Raw genomic sequence first — 16,214 nt, forward strand, 5'->3', positions numbered from 1 at the left:
GGTTGTACACAGTGTTGTGTTGGACAGACACCAGGAAGAGGGTTGTGATTGGACAGAGGTGGTTAAGGAAGTTCTATTTATAGTATGTGTGTCATGCAACACTCCATTCTCCCAAACTGACAATTCACTCGATACAGACCACTACACCTCCAAGTACATAGCTATAACCAGATTTATTGAGGAAGATTAAAGTGACGATTCAGGAGAACAGTCTGTAGGCAGTATGATGGTAGATCAGGGGGTGACCTGGAGTATGTGAACTGGAGTCCTGGGCTCCCATTTCACTTGGCAACAGTGGCGATCCTCAATGGTCATAGACTTACAGTGTGTTCCAGGGGATAGGTGTGAACAAGGTGCTACGAGAACATAATGAGTAGTTATTTGTGATGGAATATGAGTTGTAGATCAGTGATTCTGTATAGTGCCTTGCTTAGCCGATCCTGTCAAACTGGTTAGTTAGAAGATAAGAGGGTGGAGAAATGTAGCCTGATATCCAGGCCTGTCTGTGCTAACGTTCCACTCCTTGTACTCTATGTGGAATGATAGCACAAACCCTCTGGTACTCAAGCTAGGAGAAAGGAGGGAGGCTTGCAAACACTGGAGACATAGAAACCCTATTCTCCACATACTGTAGCACAGAAGCAATCGTTTAGTTTAATTGTGGTTGTTGCCAACATAACAATGTGGCAAAACATATTGTGTGGGAAAGCTGTGAAAAGTAGCTTATTTACTTGGGCACATAACCACAAAACGGATTGGTTGCTCCTCTATTACAAACCCACGGCAATTGTTATGAATTCCCTGTCGGTGTCTGTTAACACCATTTCACAGCCCTCTCAAACCTCTGTAGTAGAAGCCCTCCCCGGCAAGAGTCTGGGTGTCTGCCTGCTGATCTCTGCCCCCTCTGTGACCTGGGGCTCTGACCACTGGTTGGTTGCTAGGGGCCAGTTGTTAGGGCACCGGACATCTGTCCATCCTCGTTACTGCATGTCACATACCGTCCTACTCTGTCTTCCTCAAGCAGTGTCAGAGATTGTATTGTGCACAGTATATTCATTAACTCTGTTTTCTGGCCATTACAGAACCACCAATCTATGTCTGATGTATGTCCATAAAGTGCCGTTGTGTGTAGCTCTGTGAGGTTGCTTCATCCCCCTCTGACCAGGGGAGGTTCTGTAAGGTCATAGATCAGCCCAAATGTTGAGTCATTCTCAAACAGCAGTGATTCACTGCTAGGTGAAACTATGACTACAGTAAAATAACGTACTACACATACAGTACCAGTCAAAAGTTTGGATACATGTACTCATTCAAGGGATTTTCTACACTGTAGAATAATAGTGAAGACATCAAAACTATTAAATAACATACATGGAATCATGAGTGTTATTGAGATTGTTCAAAGTAACCACCCTTTGCCTTGATGACACCAAGCTCACTCTTGGCATGCTCTCAACCAGCTTCAACTGGAATGATTTTCCAACAGTTTTGAAGGAGTTCCCACGTATGCTCAGCACTTGTTGGCTGCTTTTCCTTCACTCTGTGGTCCAACTCATCCCAAACCCTCTCAATTGGGTAAAGGTTGGGTGATTGTGGGGGCCATCTGATGCATCACATTCCTTCTTGGTCAAATAGCCCTTACACAACCTGAAGGTGTGCTTTGGGTCAATGTCCTGTCGAAAAATCAAATGATGGTCCCACTAAACGCAAACCAGATGGGATGGCGTATCGCTGCAGAATGCTGTGGTAGACATGCTGGCTAATTGTGCCTTGCATTTTAAATAAATCACTGACAGTGTCACCAGCAATGCACCCCCACACTATTACACCTCCTTCTAGATGCTTCATGGTGGGAACCACACATTCGGAGATCATCCGTTCACCTACTCTGCATCTCACAAAGACACTGTGCTTGAATCCAAAAATCTCAAATTTGGAGCTGAGCAAGGCACTGTACAGAATCACTGATCAATAAATCATGTTGCATCCTAAATAACAACACATTACCCGCTGGTTGAATCAACTTTATTTCCACGCCATTTCAATGACGTTGAACCAAAGTGGAATAGGTGTTGAATTGACGTATAAGCCCAGTGGGCATGTTCTCGCAGCACCTCGCTCACGCCAATCACCCTGCCAAGGGAAATGAGAGCACATTTCACATATTCCAGTTCTCCAACTGTTCAACCATCGTTCCACCTTGTGACTTTGTCCTCATGAATCGTCATTTTAATCTTCCTAAATAAATATTGTAATAACTATGCATTTGGAGGTGTGGTCTGTGTCTAGTGAACTGTCTTTTGGGTCAGGTTTAGGGTTAGGCTTAGTATAAATCAGTCAATCAAATGTCTTTACAGAGCCCTTTTTACAACAGTAGTGGTCACAAAGTGCTTTACAGAGACCTGATCCTAAAACCCCTGAGAGCAAGTAATGCAGATGTAGGGAAACAGTGGCTAGGAAAATCTCCCTGGAAAGGCAGGAACCTAGGAAGAAACCTAGAGAAGAACCAGGCTCTGAGGGCTAGTCAGTACTCTTCTGGCTGTGCCGGGTGGAGATTATAAGACTACATGTCCATTTGTATTTGTATTTTATTAGGGATTCCCATTAGTTCCTGCCAAGGCAGAAGCTACTCTTCCTGAGGTCCAAATACATTAAGACACTTACATCACACATAAAATAAAATATAAAATAGTGCATCATATAACACTGTCACACCACCACAACACAAAATATATGATTTGTATTTGTATTTATTATGGATCACCATTCATCTACTCTTCCTGGGGTTCGACAAAATACAATTTAAAAACATTACAGTACATTCGTAACAGATTTCACAACACACTAAGTGTGTTCCTCGGGCCCCTACTCCACTACCACATACAGTACCAGTCAAAAGTTTGGACACACCTACTCATTCAAGGTTTTTTTTTCTTGATTTGTACTATTTTCTAGATTGTAGAATAATAGTGAAGACATCAAAACTAGGAAATAGCACATATGGAACAATGTAGTTACCCAAAAATTGTTAAACAAACCCAAATATATTTGAAATTCTTCAAAGTAGCCCCCTGTCACGCCCTGACCTTAGAGAGCCTTTTTATTTCTCTATTTGGTTAGGTCAGGGTGTGATTTGGGTGGGCATTCTATGTTTTCTATTTCTTTGTTTTGGCCGAGTGTGGTTCGCAATCAGAGGCAGCTGTCTATCATTGTCTCTGATTGGGGATCATATATAGGTTGTCATTTTCCGTTTGGGTTTTGTGGGATCTTGTTTTCTGTATTGTTTCTTTGCCTTACAGAACTGTGGTGCTTTCGTTTTTAGTCGTTATTTTGCTTTTGGTGTCATCAAATAAAAAACGATGTACGCCTACAACGCTGAACCTTGGACCGGTCATTCCACAAACGAGAGCCGTAACACCACACTTTGACTTGATGTCAGCTTTTCACACTCTTGGTATGCTCTCAACCAGCTTCACCTGGAATGCTTTTCCAACAGTCTTGAAGGAGTTCCCACATATGCTGAACTTGGCTGCTTGGCTGCTTTTCCTTCACTCTGTGGTCCAACTCATCCCAAACCATCTCAATTGGGTTGAGGTTGAGTGATTGTATGGCCAGATCAACTGATGCAGCACTCTATCATTCTCCTTCTTGGTCAAATAGCCCTTACTCAGCCTGGAGGTGTGTTGGGTCATTGTCCTGTTGAAAAACAAAGGATAGTCCCACTAAGCGCAAACCAAATGGGATGGTGTATCGCTGCAGAATGCTATGGTAGCCATGCTGGTTAATTGTACCTTGAATTCTAAATAAATCACAGACAGTTTCACCAGCAAAGCACCCCCACACCATCACACCTTCTCCTCCATGCTTCATGGTGGGAACCAAACTCAAATGTGTATTCATCAGACAAAGGACAGATTTCCACGAGTCTAATGTCCATTTTTCGTGTTTCTTGGCCCAAGAAAGTCTCTTCTTGTCCTTTAGTAGTTATTCCTTTGCAGAAATTAAACCATGAAGGCCTGATTCACGCAGTCTCCTCTGAACAGTTGATGTCGAGATGTGTCTGTTGCTTGAACTCTGTGAAGCATTTATTTGGGCTGCAATTTCTGAGGCTGGTAACTCTAATTAACTTATCCACTACAGCAGAGGTAACTCTGGGTCTTCCTTTTCTGTGGCGGTCCTCATGTGAGCCAGTTTCATCATAGAGCTTGATGGTTTTTGCGACTGCACTTGAAGAAACTTTCAACGTTTTTGAGATTTTCCACATTGACTGACCTTCATGTCTTATAGCAATGATGTCGCCTGTCTATTTGGGGCCCGCTGCAAGGGTCCCCAGTCCAAGGTCGGCGGCGAGGGTCGCCGCTCCAAAGGCGCCACTTAAGTGGGCCAAGACTATGGTGGAGTGGGGTCCACGTCCCGCGCCAGAGCCGCCACCGCGGATAGATGCCCACCCAGACCACCCCCCTATGGGTTTAGGTTTTGCGGCCAGAGTCCGCACCTTTGGGGAGGGGGGGGGGGGGGGGGGGGGTACTGTCACGCCCTGACCTTAGTTCCTTTTTAATGTCTCTATAGGTTTTTATATGACCAATCATATTGAGTGGTTCCAGTGATGAATTTGACATGAGCCACCCCTCCCTGGGGACTTTCTTCAGCAAAGATGGCTGACAAAACATTACGGGGAGGCGAGTCAAGCCAAAAATGTACAATGTACAATTGAGAGGAATATGTTAGCTAACGTAGAGACAAACTGTGCATATTTTTTCTCTGAATAGAAACACCATAATATTAATCAAATTAATTAAGCCAAATTTCTTAAAATTAATCCCATATACTATGTTATTACAAAAAAGGTTTTACATTCACTGGTAATGCCAATACGGGAGTACTATCAAATGCTTCTCAAGGATGCCCTCTGGTGGTCAAACTAGCAATAACTTGCAGTAACAGAAGAATTGGCTGAGAATTAAATGACGTGCCACAGAATGCTGCGGCAGCACACAAGGTGCGCTTCAGTATGACGTAACTTTTAAGGGAGGAACCACTGTATGTAGAAACTATAATGATACAAATTTTCAAACAACTGCCCTGTTTCTGGGCCGCAAATTGCTTTTGACACACAAACTGGTCCCAAGTAGGCCGTCAATGTAAATAAGAATTTGTTCTTAACTGACTTGCCTAGTTAGGTTATGTTTATTTATTTGTTTATTTATTTTTACAATTTAGTTAGTTATTTTATTTCGGTTTACTGAATAGTTTTTTCAAGATTAGTTTTTGTTTTAGTTTCAGTTTTAGTTTGCTATAATAATCTTGTTTGGTTTCAGTATATTCACAGTTCTAGAGACAGTGAACCCAGGATAGAGGGGCTGAGTGAAAGTGGTTTGGACTCTGCAGAGTAGGGTCATTGTGTCAGAGACGCTGTAGAAAGACAGAGTTCCTGCACTGTGGTCCAGATACACTCCTACTCTGGTGGAACAGGAGACAGGTATGACAGTCGGTTTATCATTGTGATAGAAAGAGCAACCAGAAGCATCACACTCCAAACACCAGGCCTGTTTACTGCTTCTAAACAAACCCTCGTCAGGTCCACTCCTGCTTATCCCTTTATATGAGACAGCTATATCAACCCAGTCCCCGCTCCACTCCACCTCCCAGTAGCAGGCTCCAGACAGACCCTCTCCACACAACACCTGGGGGTAGGTGGTAAATCTGTCTGAATGGGCAGGATAAAGCTGGTCCTTATAACGCCGTGTCACCTTTCTGTTCCCCTCAGACAGACACAGACAGTTAAATGCCGTGTTGGGATCCAATGTGAGCGGACAGGAATCTGAGGAGGAAGACAAAACAACAGGTGAAATGTATGTGTGCATCCAGGTGTTTGTGTGTGTAGTATATTAAAGTGCATTGTACAGTCCCAGCTAGCACATTTGGTTCCTTGGAAGCTGTGTGAACGTAAGTTTTTTGTTTTATCATAGCCGGAAGGTAGGGATGGGCAGTTCCTCTTTCTGCTTCGTAGGCAAGCACCATGGTCTTGTAGTGGATGCGAGCTTCAACTGGAAGCCAGTGCAGTGTGCCGAGGAGTGGGGTTACATGGTAGAACTTGGGATGGATGAAAACCAGGCGGGCTGCAGCATTCTGGACAAGTTCCAGGTGGCACACGCGGGGAGCCCAGCCAACAGAGAGTTGCAGTAGTCCAGACGGGATATGACAAGTGCCTGGATTAGGACCTGCACTGTTTCCTGTGTGAGGTAGGGTTGTACTCTACTGATCTTGTAGAGCACGAACCTGCAGGAGCGAGTCACTGCTTTGATGTTTGCAGAGAAAAACAGGGTGTTGTCCAGGGTCACACCAATGTTCTTTGCACTCTGGGTGGGGAACACTGTGGAGTTGTCAACCGTGATGGAGAGGTCTTTGAGTGGGCAGGCATTCCCCGGGAGAAAGAGCAGCTCCATCTTGTCGAGGTAGAGCTTAAGGTGGTGGGCCAACATCCAAGCTAAGATATCTGCTAGGCACGCAACAATGTGTGCTGCCACCTGGGTGTCAGAAGGTGGGAAGGAAAAAACAGTTCTCAGCGTCAACAAAACACTCTCTATCCTCTATCTTCTTAAGTGTGTTTAGGTATGCTGGCCACGCCCACTAATTGATATTAATGAGTGGTTTTTTATGTTGAAATATGGTCTGTTTGAATAGAATATAATAAACAGGTTTGTATGAGTTTAAAAAATGAATCACAACTGTCCTGGTGGTGTAGTGGACTAATTCCATGAATAGAGAACAGAAGATCATAGGTTTGAGGCTCATTGACACCGTGCCACAATAGAAAAATAAATGCATAATTAATGCCTAAGCAAATGACTTTCCAAGGTGTCCTATCTGTGCTTGGAGTTCTAAACAGTTAACCCAAACTGAGCTAGCAGTGTTATTAAAAGTCTTATTGAAACATGTTCTTAGAATGTTATTTAATTACCTTCAAATAATCTATAATTTCTGTTTTCAAAAAGTTAATAAAACCTCCCAGGAAAACTTTCAGGTAACCATAGTAAAACATTCTCAGAACCTCCTGCAGCCTAGTCATTTAATTTTTTTTACTTCCATTCTCAGAACGTTTATAAAAGAAATGTATGGCTTCGTTCCCAGAACCAATGGGAAACCAAAAACTTACATTCCCATAACTTCCAAGGAACAAAATGTGCTAGCTGGCAAGCACTCATTAAGATCAGGTGTGGCCAATTAGTGGATGCGGCCGACACACCTGAACACACTTATGAACAAGAAAGAGTTTTGTTGATGCTGAGAACGGAATGTATATGTTTTTAAATAACACTCATAGAATGTTCTTTGAACTTAATGTTTTCTTGTGGTTTTTATGTAAAGTGGCGATCTCGATGTGCCAACTTCTGTTTGGTAGTGTCCGAACCATTTGGGCTACAAACTAACTTGCTCTACGACCCCCACAAGTGTCACGGCACTTGTCTGAAGGCAACCGGTAGCACTTTTTTTTTTAAGAATGAGGAAACATGTAGAAATCCGTATGCTGAACTACTAAAATTCCTACCTAAGAAACATGGTTCTCAGAACATTATGTGCTAGTTGGGTATCCTGCACCATTCTCAGAATACTCTGGAAAGATTGTATGCAAAATAACCATGCTCTCACAAAGCACTAAGAAACGTATGGTTCTCAGAACGTTATGCACTAGCTGGGGTATATTCTTTCCTCACATTCTAAGAACTCCTCTCTGGTTTTGGGTTCAGGCCTCGTCTTCTGACAGGTGGTATCATTTCCATGTGATGCTAGTCCTCCAACTGACAGTCCAGACTGAGTTGTGCCAAATGACGGAAGACAACGGGGCTCAGAAGGTGGAACAATGTGGACTTTTGTCACTATGGAAACATAGGAAATTAAATATATAAACACAGTTCAATACTGATCATGACTAAAACATTACAGAAAGTCAAAGGGCTCAGTAGTTGCCTAGGTTACCTACCTTTTACAGAGATCTTGGCAATTTCCCCAGAGCAGATTTTTCCTAATTGGCTTTTTAGCTCAGTGACTGATTTTCTTACATCCTCAAAGAAGACGTGTTGGTTGACAGTGATGCTGAGTAAGTGTTCAGATCGAGGAGGGACACAGAGAGACTGGAAACTCTACAGAGACATAAAAAAACAGAAAAGATTATTGTTGAGAAATACAAACATTTCACTTTCAGCAGTAACACCTGATGCTGGGGACAGAGAGTCACTGATATCACCTGGAGGAATTGAATGTTGTCTTCTGTGTGTGCGAGCTGCTCCAACTCGCCCTCTCTCCTCCTCAGCTCAGCCATCTCCTGGTCCAGTTGCTTCAGCAGTCCTTTTGCTCGTCTCACTTCAACCTTCTCCTGGGCTCTGATCAGCTCTTTCACCTCAGAGCGCTTTCTCTCAATGGAGTGGATCAGCTCGGTAAAGATCCTCTCACTGTCCCCCACTGCTGCTTGTGCAGAGCGCTGTTAGGAAACAAACAAAGAGAGGAGGGGTTCCATTTCAACCAGTTCATTCACTCAGCTCTCACAAGAACCCCGGACAACTTGTTCCCAACAGAGGGGCTCAGTGGGAATGGAACATGGCCCAGCACTGGGCTGATCACTGGCTTCAGTTTTACTGTAGTTTACTTTAAAGGGGACTATCTTCTAAGTAAATACATCCAAATGGTCAACAACTCTCACCCTGAGTGACTTCACAGCCTGTCTCACATCCTGTATCTCTTTCTGTCTCTTCTGGATTCTCTGTTTGGTTTCCTTCTGTTTCTCTCCCAGTTGACTCTGGTGTAAAAAACAAATGTCAGTCCATTGTTCATGTGTACAAGTGACTCTGTCTTACTGAGAACAGATCAAACTTCATGATAGGTCAAAGTCCATGACTTATGGAAGAAAAGTCACATGCGTGTCTGTATGCGCATGACCAATCATTTTCTATCCCAGGTCTCCTGTGTGCCAAAAAAGCACATAAGCCTGCAAAAGCACTCAAAGCCTAGGCATTAGCTCAGGGAAAGGAGATACACATAACTGAATGCATTCAACCGATATATATTTTCCACATTTAACCCAACCCCTCCGAATCAGAGAGGTGACAGTGGCTGCCTTAATCCAGGATTTCCTTAACTCGGTCCTGGGCACCCACCCACCCACCTTGCCGGTTCAGGGACTCAAACCAGACACATTTCAGTTACTGGTCCAATGCTCTTAACTGCTAGGCTACCTGCCAGCCTTAAGTTATTGGGTGTGGGCTAACTTCCTTTTCAATGTCATACAGAAATATATGTGCAGTGAATAATATTTTGTAATTAATAGTATTCTCACATTGATACTGTGAATGAACAATTATTACAGAGTTGTTGTCCTTACCTGTCTCTCAATCCTTTCTGATTCAGCTGAGACTGTATCATGGCCTTTATGTTTATCCATTGTACACAGATAACAGATAAACTGCTGATCAGTATGGCAGTAAATCTCCACCAGTTTGTCATGATGAGAGCAGATCTTCTCCTCTAGTTGTGTGGAGGCTTTGACCAGCTTGTGCTTCTTAAAGGTAGGAGATTTATAGTGAGGCTGGAGGTGAGTCTCACAGTAAGAGGCCAGACACACCAGACAGGACTTGACCGCTTTGAGTTTTCTCCCAGTGCAGACATCACACGCAACATCTCCAGGTCCAGCATAATGGTGAGCAGGGGTACCAGCTTGGAGTCCTGTCTTCTTCAGAGTCTCCACCAATTCTGCTAGCATGGTGCTTTTCTTCAGAACAGGCCTTGGGGTGAAGGTCTGTCTGCACTGAGGGCAGCTATAGACACCCTTCAGATCATCCTGATTCCAGCAATCTTTAATACAGCCCATACAGTAGCTGTGTCCACAGGGAATGGTTACCGGATCCTTCAGTAGATCCAGACATATTGAACAACTGATTGAGTCCATGGCTGCTGACATTGTGGTGCACACACTAACAGACTGAGCAGCAGAGTATTAAAGATGATCATTTCTCAAGACATGTTTGTGCTTATAAGTGGGAACATTTCCTGATGTGTTTACACTTTGTACCTGTAGGTGATGTGGCATTGGGCAGATTCCAGGAAGAGGGTTGTAATTGGACTAAGGTGCCTGTGGAAGTTCCATTCATGGTACGTATGTGTGCCAAGCAATACTCTACACTTCCCAATTCTCTTGACGCAACACCTCAAAGTACATAGTTATTTAAAGATTTATTGAGGAAGATAATGCGGCTCATAAAGGGACAATTCAGGAGGACAAAGTCACAAGGCGGCAGGATGGAAAGTCAAGGGAAGATTTTAGAATATGTGAACTGGAGTCCTGGGCTGCAATCTCACTTGGTACTGCAGCAATGGCAATCCTCCATGGTCATAGACTATAGGGTGTTCCAGGGGATAGGTGTGTGCAAGGTGCTGCGAGAACATAATGAAAAGTTATTTGGGATGGAAAATGATTTGTAGATCAGTGATGCTGTACAGTGCCTTGCTCAGCTCATCCTGTCAAACGGCTTAGTTAGAAGATAAGACGGAGGAGAAATGTAGCCTGAAATCCAGGCCTGTCTGTGCTAACGTTCCACTCCTTGTACTCTGTGTCACATGACAAGAAGTGACAAGGAGTGGAATAATAGCACAACCACTCTGGTACCCAGGCTAGGAGAAAGGGAGGCTTGCTAACACTGGAGAAATTAGAAAAACCCTAACCTCTATATACTGTAGTACACAGGTAATTATTTGTTGAATTATGGTTGTTACCAACACAACACTGTGTCGACATTGTAACATGCAAATATTGTGTGGGAGTTATGAAAGGTAGCCTATTTACTTGCGAATACAACCACCTGACTGATGATGGGCAGATATGTCCGGGGGTTTTGTCGGACGGGGCCACAGTGTCCCCCGACCCCCCCGTCTCAGCCTCCATTATCTGTGCTGCAATAGTTACTGTGCCGGGGGGCTAGGGTCAGTCTGTTATATCTAGTGTAATTATCCTGTCTCATCTGGTGTCCTGTGGGATTTTAAGTATTCTCCCTCTAATTCTCTCTCTGTCCCTCTCTCCCTCCTCTCCCGGTGGATCTGAGCCCTTAGGACCATGCCTCAGGACAACCTGGCCTGATGACACCTGGCTGTCCCCAGTCCACCTGGTCAGGCTGCTGCTCCAGTTTCAGCTGTTCTGCCTGCAGAAATGGAACCCTGACCTGTTCACTGTACGTGCTACATTGTCCCAGACCAACTGTTTTTGTTTTTGACTCCTTCTAAGTTTCTTCCTAGGTTCCTGCTTTTCTAGGGAGTTTTTCCTAGCCACCATGCTTCTACATCTGCATTGCTTGCTGTTTGGGGTTTTAGGCTGGGCTTTCTGTATAACACTTTGTGACATCTGATGATGTAAAAAAGTGCTTTATAAATACATTTTACTGATTTAATTTGATTGATATGTCTGCAAACAGTCTAGCTCCTCTCTTACAAACTGATGGCCATGAACCAGTAGTTCCTCTCCACAGGGGATTGCATTTAGCTGGACTAATGCACTTAACTGCCAGTTCCCTCTAGAAAACATGTGTAATGGCTGAAGGGGTGGTGAATAACAACAGGAAGTATTTACACAGCTTGGAACAAACTCAGTATATGTATGAGCACAGTGGCCAACAAGGATAGGAACGAACGATTCCGTATTGATGACTTTGAATGTGAAAGGAGTTGTAAATATTTAAAATGAGACACAGTACTGTATGTGGTCACAGCCTGATCATGACAGAAGAGGAAACAATCTCATCGGAGTAAGTTTTGTATTGATGCTCGCAGAAGGACAGTGTCCGGCTTCATTATCTTCCTCCTTGAAGACATGGGAAGATCCTCTTAATACGGGATTGAGGCTCTTCAGCATTGACAGTGCATGGTGTAATCAATTCTGTGTTTATCCTGCATCCAGAACCCATGAAGAGAAGAGCGTGTGAGTAGAATATGTTATAACTGTTGTGTCGGCTGATGAATCAGCCTGTGAAACCCGCTTTTGGTATACAGCATAAAACTAAGCAGTGGAAAAACGTGGAACGTTTCCTTACAAGCCAGAATGTTGAATAAAGTTACATTTGAACATACCCTACCGGTTGTCTGTGTGGTTAGTCCTACAGTGGGTCGAATTTTGAAAAGGGAAAGTATTAAATACCGAACTTATTAGAATGCCGGTACTGCATTAACATTTCTATTACCTGGCACATGCGCTAAACCATTTACACACCTGCAACACGTCAGTAAGTATGCGTGCATCAGCCTGCATGTCCTTCCGTCTTGTGAACATGTCTTAGGGTCAGGAACAAACACGTCTTGATTGCCACAGACAGAGATACGCGTTTTGAAGTCGGTTTAATAATACGTAAATGGGGATATTTTGTCTCAAATGTTGACCGACTGAAGGACCAACCCCACGGGCAATTGGCAGTTAGTTCAAATAAATATTTGTATTCAACGCTGTTGACAGACCAAACGTATTCGTTTTTGTAAATGTGTGCGCCTATGCCGTGCTGTAGTGTTACAAACAGCCACCATCCAGACTTTGTCCATTCCAATTATGTCCATCAGGCGAGCCATCCAACTGGCAAACTGTGACAGCAGCGGAACGCAGTGCAGCACAGGGCCATTCATCATGCTCAGTGGCGCTGTCCGGGGCCACACTTAAGATTCACAGGCATTTGCTGTGGAGGTATGACTTAGTCCGTTAGCAGCGGGCTCGATTGAGATTCCAGTGTTGGCCTGAATATAGGACTCATATAACATTAAACCAGCCTGTATAAAGTAGGCAAAAATAACATTAAACCAGTCTGTATATAGTAGGGATATATAATATTAAACCAGTCTGTATATAGTAGGCAAAAATAACATTAAACCAGTCTGTATATAGTAGACATATATAACATTAAACCAGTCTGTATATAGTAGGCATATATAACATTAAACCAGTCTGTATATAGTAGGGATATATAATATTAAACCAGTCTGTATATAGTAGGCATATATAACATTAAACCAGTCTGTATATAGTAGGGATATATAACATTAAACCAGCCTGTATAAAGTAGGCAAAAATAACATTAAACCAGTCTGTATATAGTAGACATATATAATATTAAACCAGTCTGTATATAGTAGGCATATATAACATTAAACCAGTCTGTATATAGTAGGCATATATAACATTAAACCAGTCTGTATATAGTAGGGATATATAATATTAAACCAGTCTGTATATAGTAGGCATATATAACATTAAACCAGTCTGTATATAGTAGGGATATATAACATTAAACCAGCCTGTATAAAGTAGGCAAAAATAACATTAAACCAGTCTGTATATAGTAGACATATATAACATTAAACCAGTCTGTATATAGTAGACATATATAATATTAAACCAGTCTGTATATAGTAGGCATATATAACATTAAACCAGTCTGTATATAGTAGACATATATAATATTAAACCAGTCTGTATATAGTAGGGATATATAATATTAAACCAGTCTGTATATAGTAGGCATATATAATATTAAACCAGTCTGTATATAGTAGACATATATAATATTAAACCAGTCTGTATATAGTAGGGATATATAATATTAAACCAGTCTGTATATAGTAGGGATATATAACATTAAACCAGTCTGTATATAGTAGGCATATATAATATTAAACCAGCCTGTATATAGTAGACATATATAATATTAAACCAGCCTGTATAAAGTAGGGATATATAATATTAAACCAGTCTGTATATAGTAGGCATATATAACATTAAACCAGTCTGTATATAGTAGGCATATATAATATTAAACCAGTCTGTATATAGTAGACATATATAATATTAAACCAGTCTGTATATAGTAGGCATATATAACATTAAACCAGTCTGTATATAGTAGGGATATATAATATTAAACCAGTCTGTATATAGTAGGGATATATAATATTAAACCAGTCTGTATATAGTAGGCAAAAATAACATTAAACCAGTCTGTATATAGTAGGGATATATAATATTAAACCAGTCTGTATATAGTAGACATATATAATATTAAACCAGTCTGTATATAGTAGACATATATAATATTAAACCAGTCTGTATATAGTAGGCATATATAATATTAAACCAGTCTGTATATAGTAGACATATATAATATTAAACCAGTCTGTATATAGTAGGCATATATAATATTAAACCAGTCTGTATATAGTAGGGATATATAATATTAAACCAGTCTGTATATAGTAGGCATATATAACATTAAACCAGTCTGTATATAGTAGGGATATATAACATTAAACCAGTCTGTATATAGTAGGCATATATAATATTAAACCAGTCTGTATATAGTAGACATATATAATATTAAACCAGTCTGTATATAGTAGGCATATATAACATTAAACCAGTCTGTATATAGTAGACATATATAACATTAAACCAGTCTGTATATAGTAGGCATATATAACATTAAACCAGTCTGTATATAGTAGGGATATATAATATTAAACCAGTCTGTATATAGTAGGCATATATAACATTAAACCAGTCTGTATATAGTAGGGATATATAATATTAAACCAGTCTGTATATAGTAGGCATATATAACATTAAACCAGCCTGTATATAGTAGGCATATATAACATTAAACCAGTCTGTATATAGTAGGCATATATAATATTAAACCAGCCTGTATAAAGTAGGCAAAAATAACGTTAAACCAGTCTGTATATAGTAGGCATAGATAACATTAAACCAGCCTGTATATAGTAGGCATATATAACATTAAACCAGTCTGTACATAGTAGGCATATATAACATTAAACCAGTCTGTATATAGTAGACATATATAACATTAAACCAGTCTGTATATAGTAGGCATATATAATATTAAACCAGTCTGTATATAGTAGGCATATATAATATTAAACCAGTCTGTATATAGTAGACATATATAATATTAAACCAGTCTGTACATAGTAGGCATATATAACATTAAACCAGCCTGTATATAGTAGACATACAGTTGAAGTCGGAAGTTTACATACACTTAGGTTGGAGTCATTAAAACCAGTTTTTCAACCACTCCACAAATGTCTTGTTAACAAACTATAGTTTTGGCAAGTCGGTTAGGACATCTACTTTGTGCATGACACAAGTCATTTTTCCAACAATTGTTTACAGACAGATTATTTAACTTATAATTCACTGTATCATAATTCCAGTGGGTCAGAAGTTTACATACACTAAGTTGACTGTGCCTATAAACAGCTTGGAAAATTCCAGAAAATGATGTCATGGCTTTAGAAGCTTCTGATAGGCTAATTGACATGATTTGAGTCAATTGGAGGTGTACCTGTGGATGTATTTCAAGGCCAACCTTCAAACTCAGTGCCTCTTTCCTTGACATCATGGGAAAATCAAAAGAAATCAGCCTCAGAAAAAAGTGTAGACCTCCACAAGTCTGGTTCATCCTTGGGAGCAATTTCCAAATGCCTGAAGGTACCACCTTCATCTGTACAAACAATAGTACGCAAGTATAAACACCATGGGACCACGCAGCTGTCATACCGCTCAGGAAGGAGAAGCATTCTGTCTCCTAGGGATGAACGTACTTTGGTGCGAAAAGTGCAAATCAATCCCAGAACAACAGCAAAGGACCTTGTGAAGATGCTGGAGGAAACAGGTACAAAATTATCTATATCCATAGGAAAACGAGTCCTATATTGACATAACCTGAAAGGCCGCCCAGCAAGGAAGAAGCCACTGCTCCAAAACCGCCATAAAAAAGCCAGACTACGGTTTGCAACTGCACATGGGGACAAAGATCGTACTTTTTGGAGAAATGTCCTCTGGTCTGATGAAACAAAAATAAAACTGTTTGACTGTAATGACCATCATTATGTTTGGAGAAAAAAGGGGCGGGCTTGCAAGCCGAAGAACACCATCCCAACTGGGAATCACGGGGGTGACAGCATCATGTTGTGGGGTTTCTTTGCTGCAGGAGGGACTGGTGCACTTCACAAAATATATGGCATCATGAGGGAGGAAAATTACGTGGATATATTGAAGCAACATCTCAAGACATCAGTCAGGAAGTTCAAGTTTGGTCGCAAATGGGTCTTCCAAATGGACAATGACCCCAAGCAAACTTCTACAGTTGTGGAAAAATGGCTTAAGAACAACA

General features: G+C 41.3%; 1 protein-coding gene across 1 annotated transcript; it reads right to left on the reverse strand.

Moving 5' to 3' along the window:
* Nucleotides 1–2,734: 2,734 nt before the first annotated feature.
* LOC110489722 (E3 ubiquitin/ISG15 ligase TRIM25-like) lies at nucleotides 2,735–10,030 on the reverse strand. Its single transcript, XM_021562514.3, has 6 exons — nucleotides 9,377–10,030; nucleotides 8,699–8,794; nucleotides 8,246–8,479; nucleotides 7,982–8,141; nucleotides 7,716–7,877; nucleotides 2,735–5,821 (listed from the first exon to the last, which is right to left on the reverse strand). The coding sequence occupies exons 1-6, from the start codon at nucleotides 9,950–9,952 to the stop codon at nucleotides 5,286–5,288; spliced, it is 1,764 nt and encodes a 587-aa protein (XP_021418189.3). The 5' UTR covers nucleotides 9,953–10,030; the 3' UTR covers nucleotides 2,735–5,285.
* Between the last annotated feature and the right edge of the window lie 6,184 nt (nucleotides 10,031–16,214).

The sequence above is a fragment of the Oncorhynchus mykiss genome, chromosome 15 (genome assembly GCF_057628025.1).
Source record: "Oncorhynchus mykiss isolate SJ-2025 chromosome 15, ASM5762802v1, whole genome shotgun sequence".
NCBI lineage: Eukaryota > Metazoa > Chordata > Actinopteri > Salmoniformes > Salmonidae > Oncorhynchus > Oncorhynchus mykiss.

What these genes read in the sequence shown, in the direction of transcription:
- LOC110489722 (XM_021562514.3), bottom strand. Translation starts at nt 9,952, where the DNA reads ATGTCAGCAGCCATGGACTCAATCAGTTGTTCAATATGTCTGGATCTA. An exon ending in AGGCTGTGAAGTCACTCAGG is followed by an intron (nt 8,480 to 8,698) that starts GTGAGAGTTGTT and finishes GTTTCCTAACAG; the next exon opens with CGCTCTGCACAAGCAGCAGT. An exon ending in CAGAGAGGAGTTCTTAGAAT is followed by an intron (nt 5,822 to 7,715) that starts GTGAGGAAAGAA and finishes CTTCCTCCTCAG; the next exon opens with ATTCCTGTCCGCTCACATTG.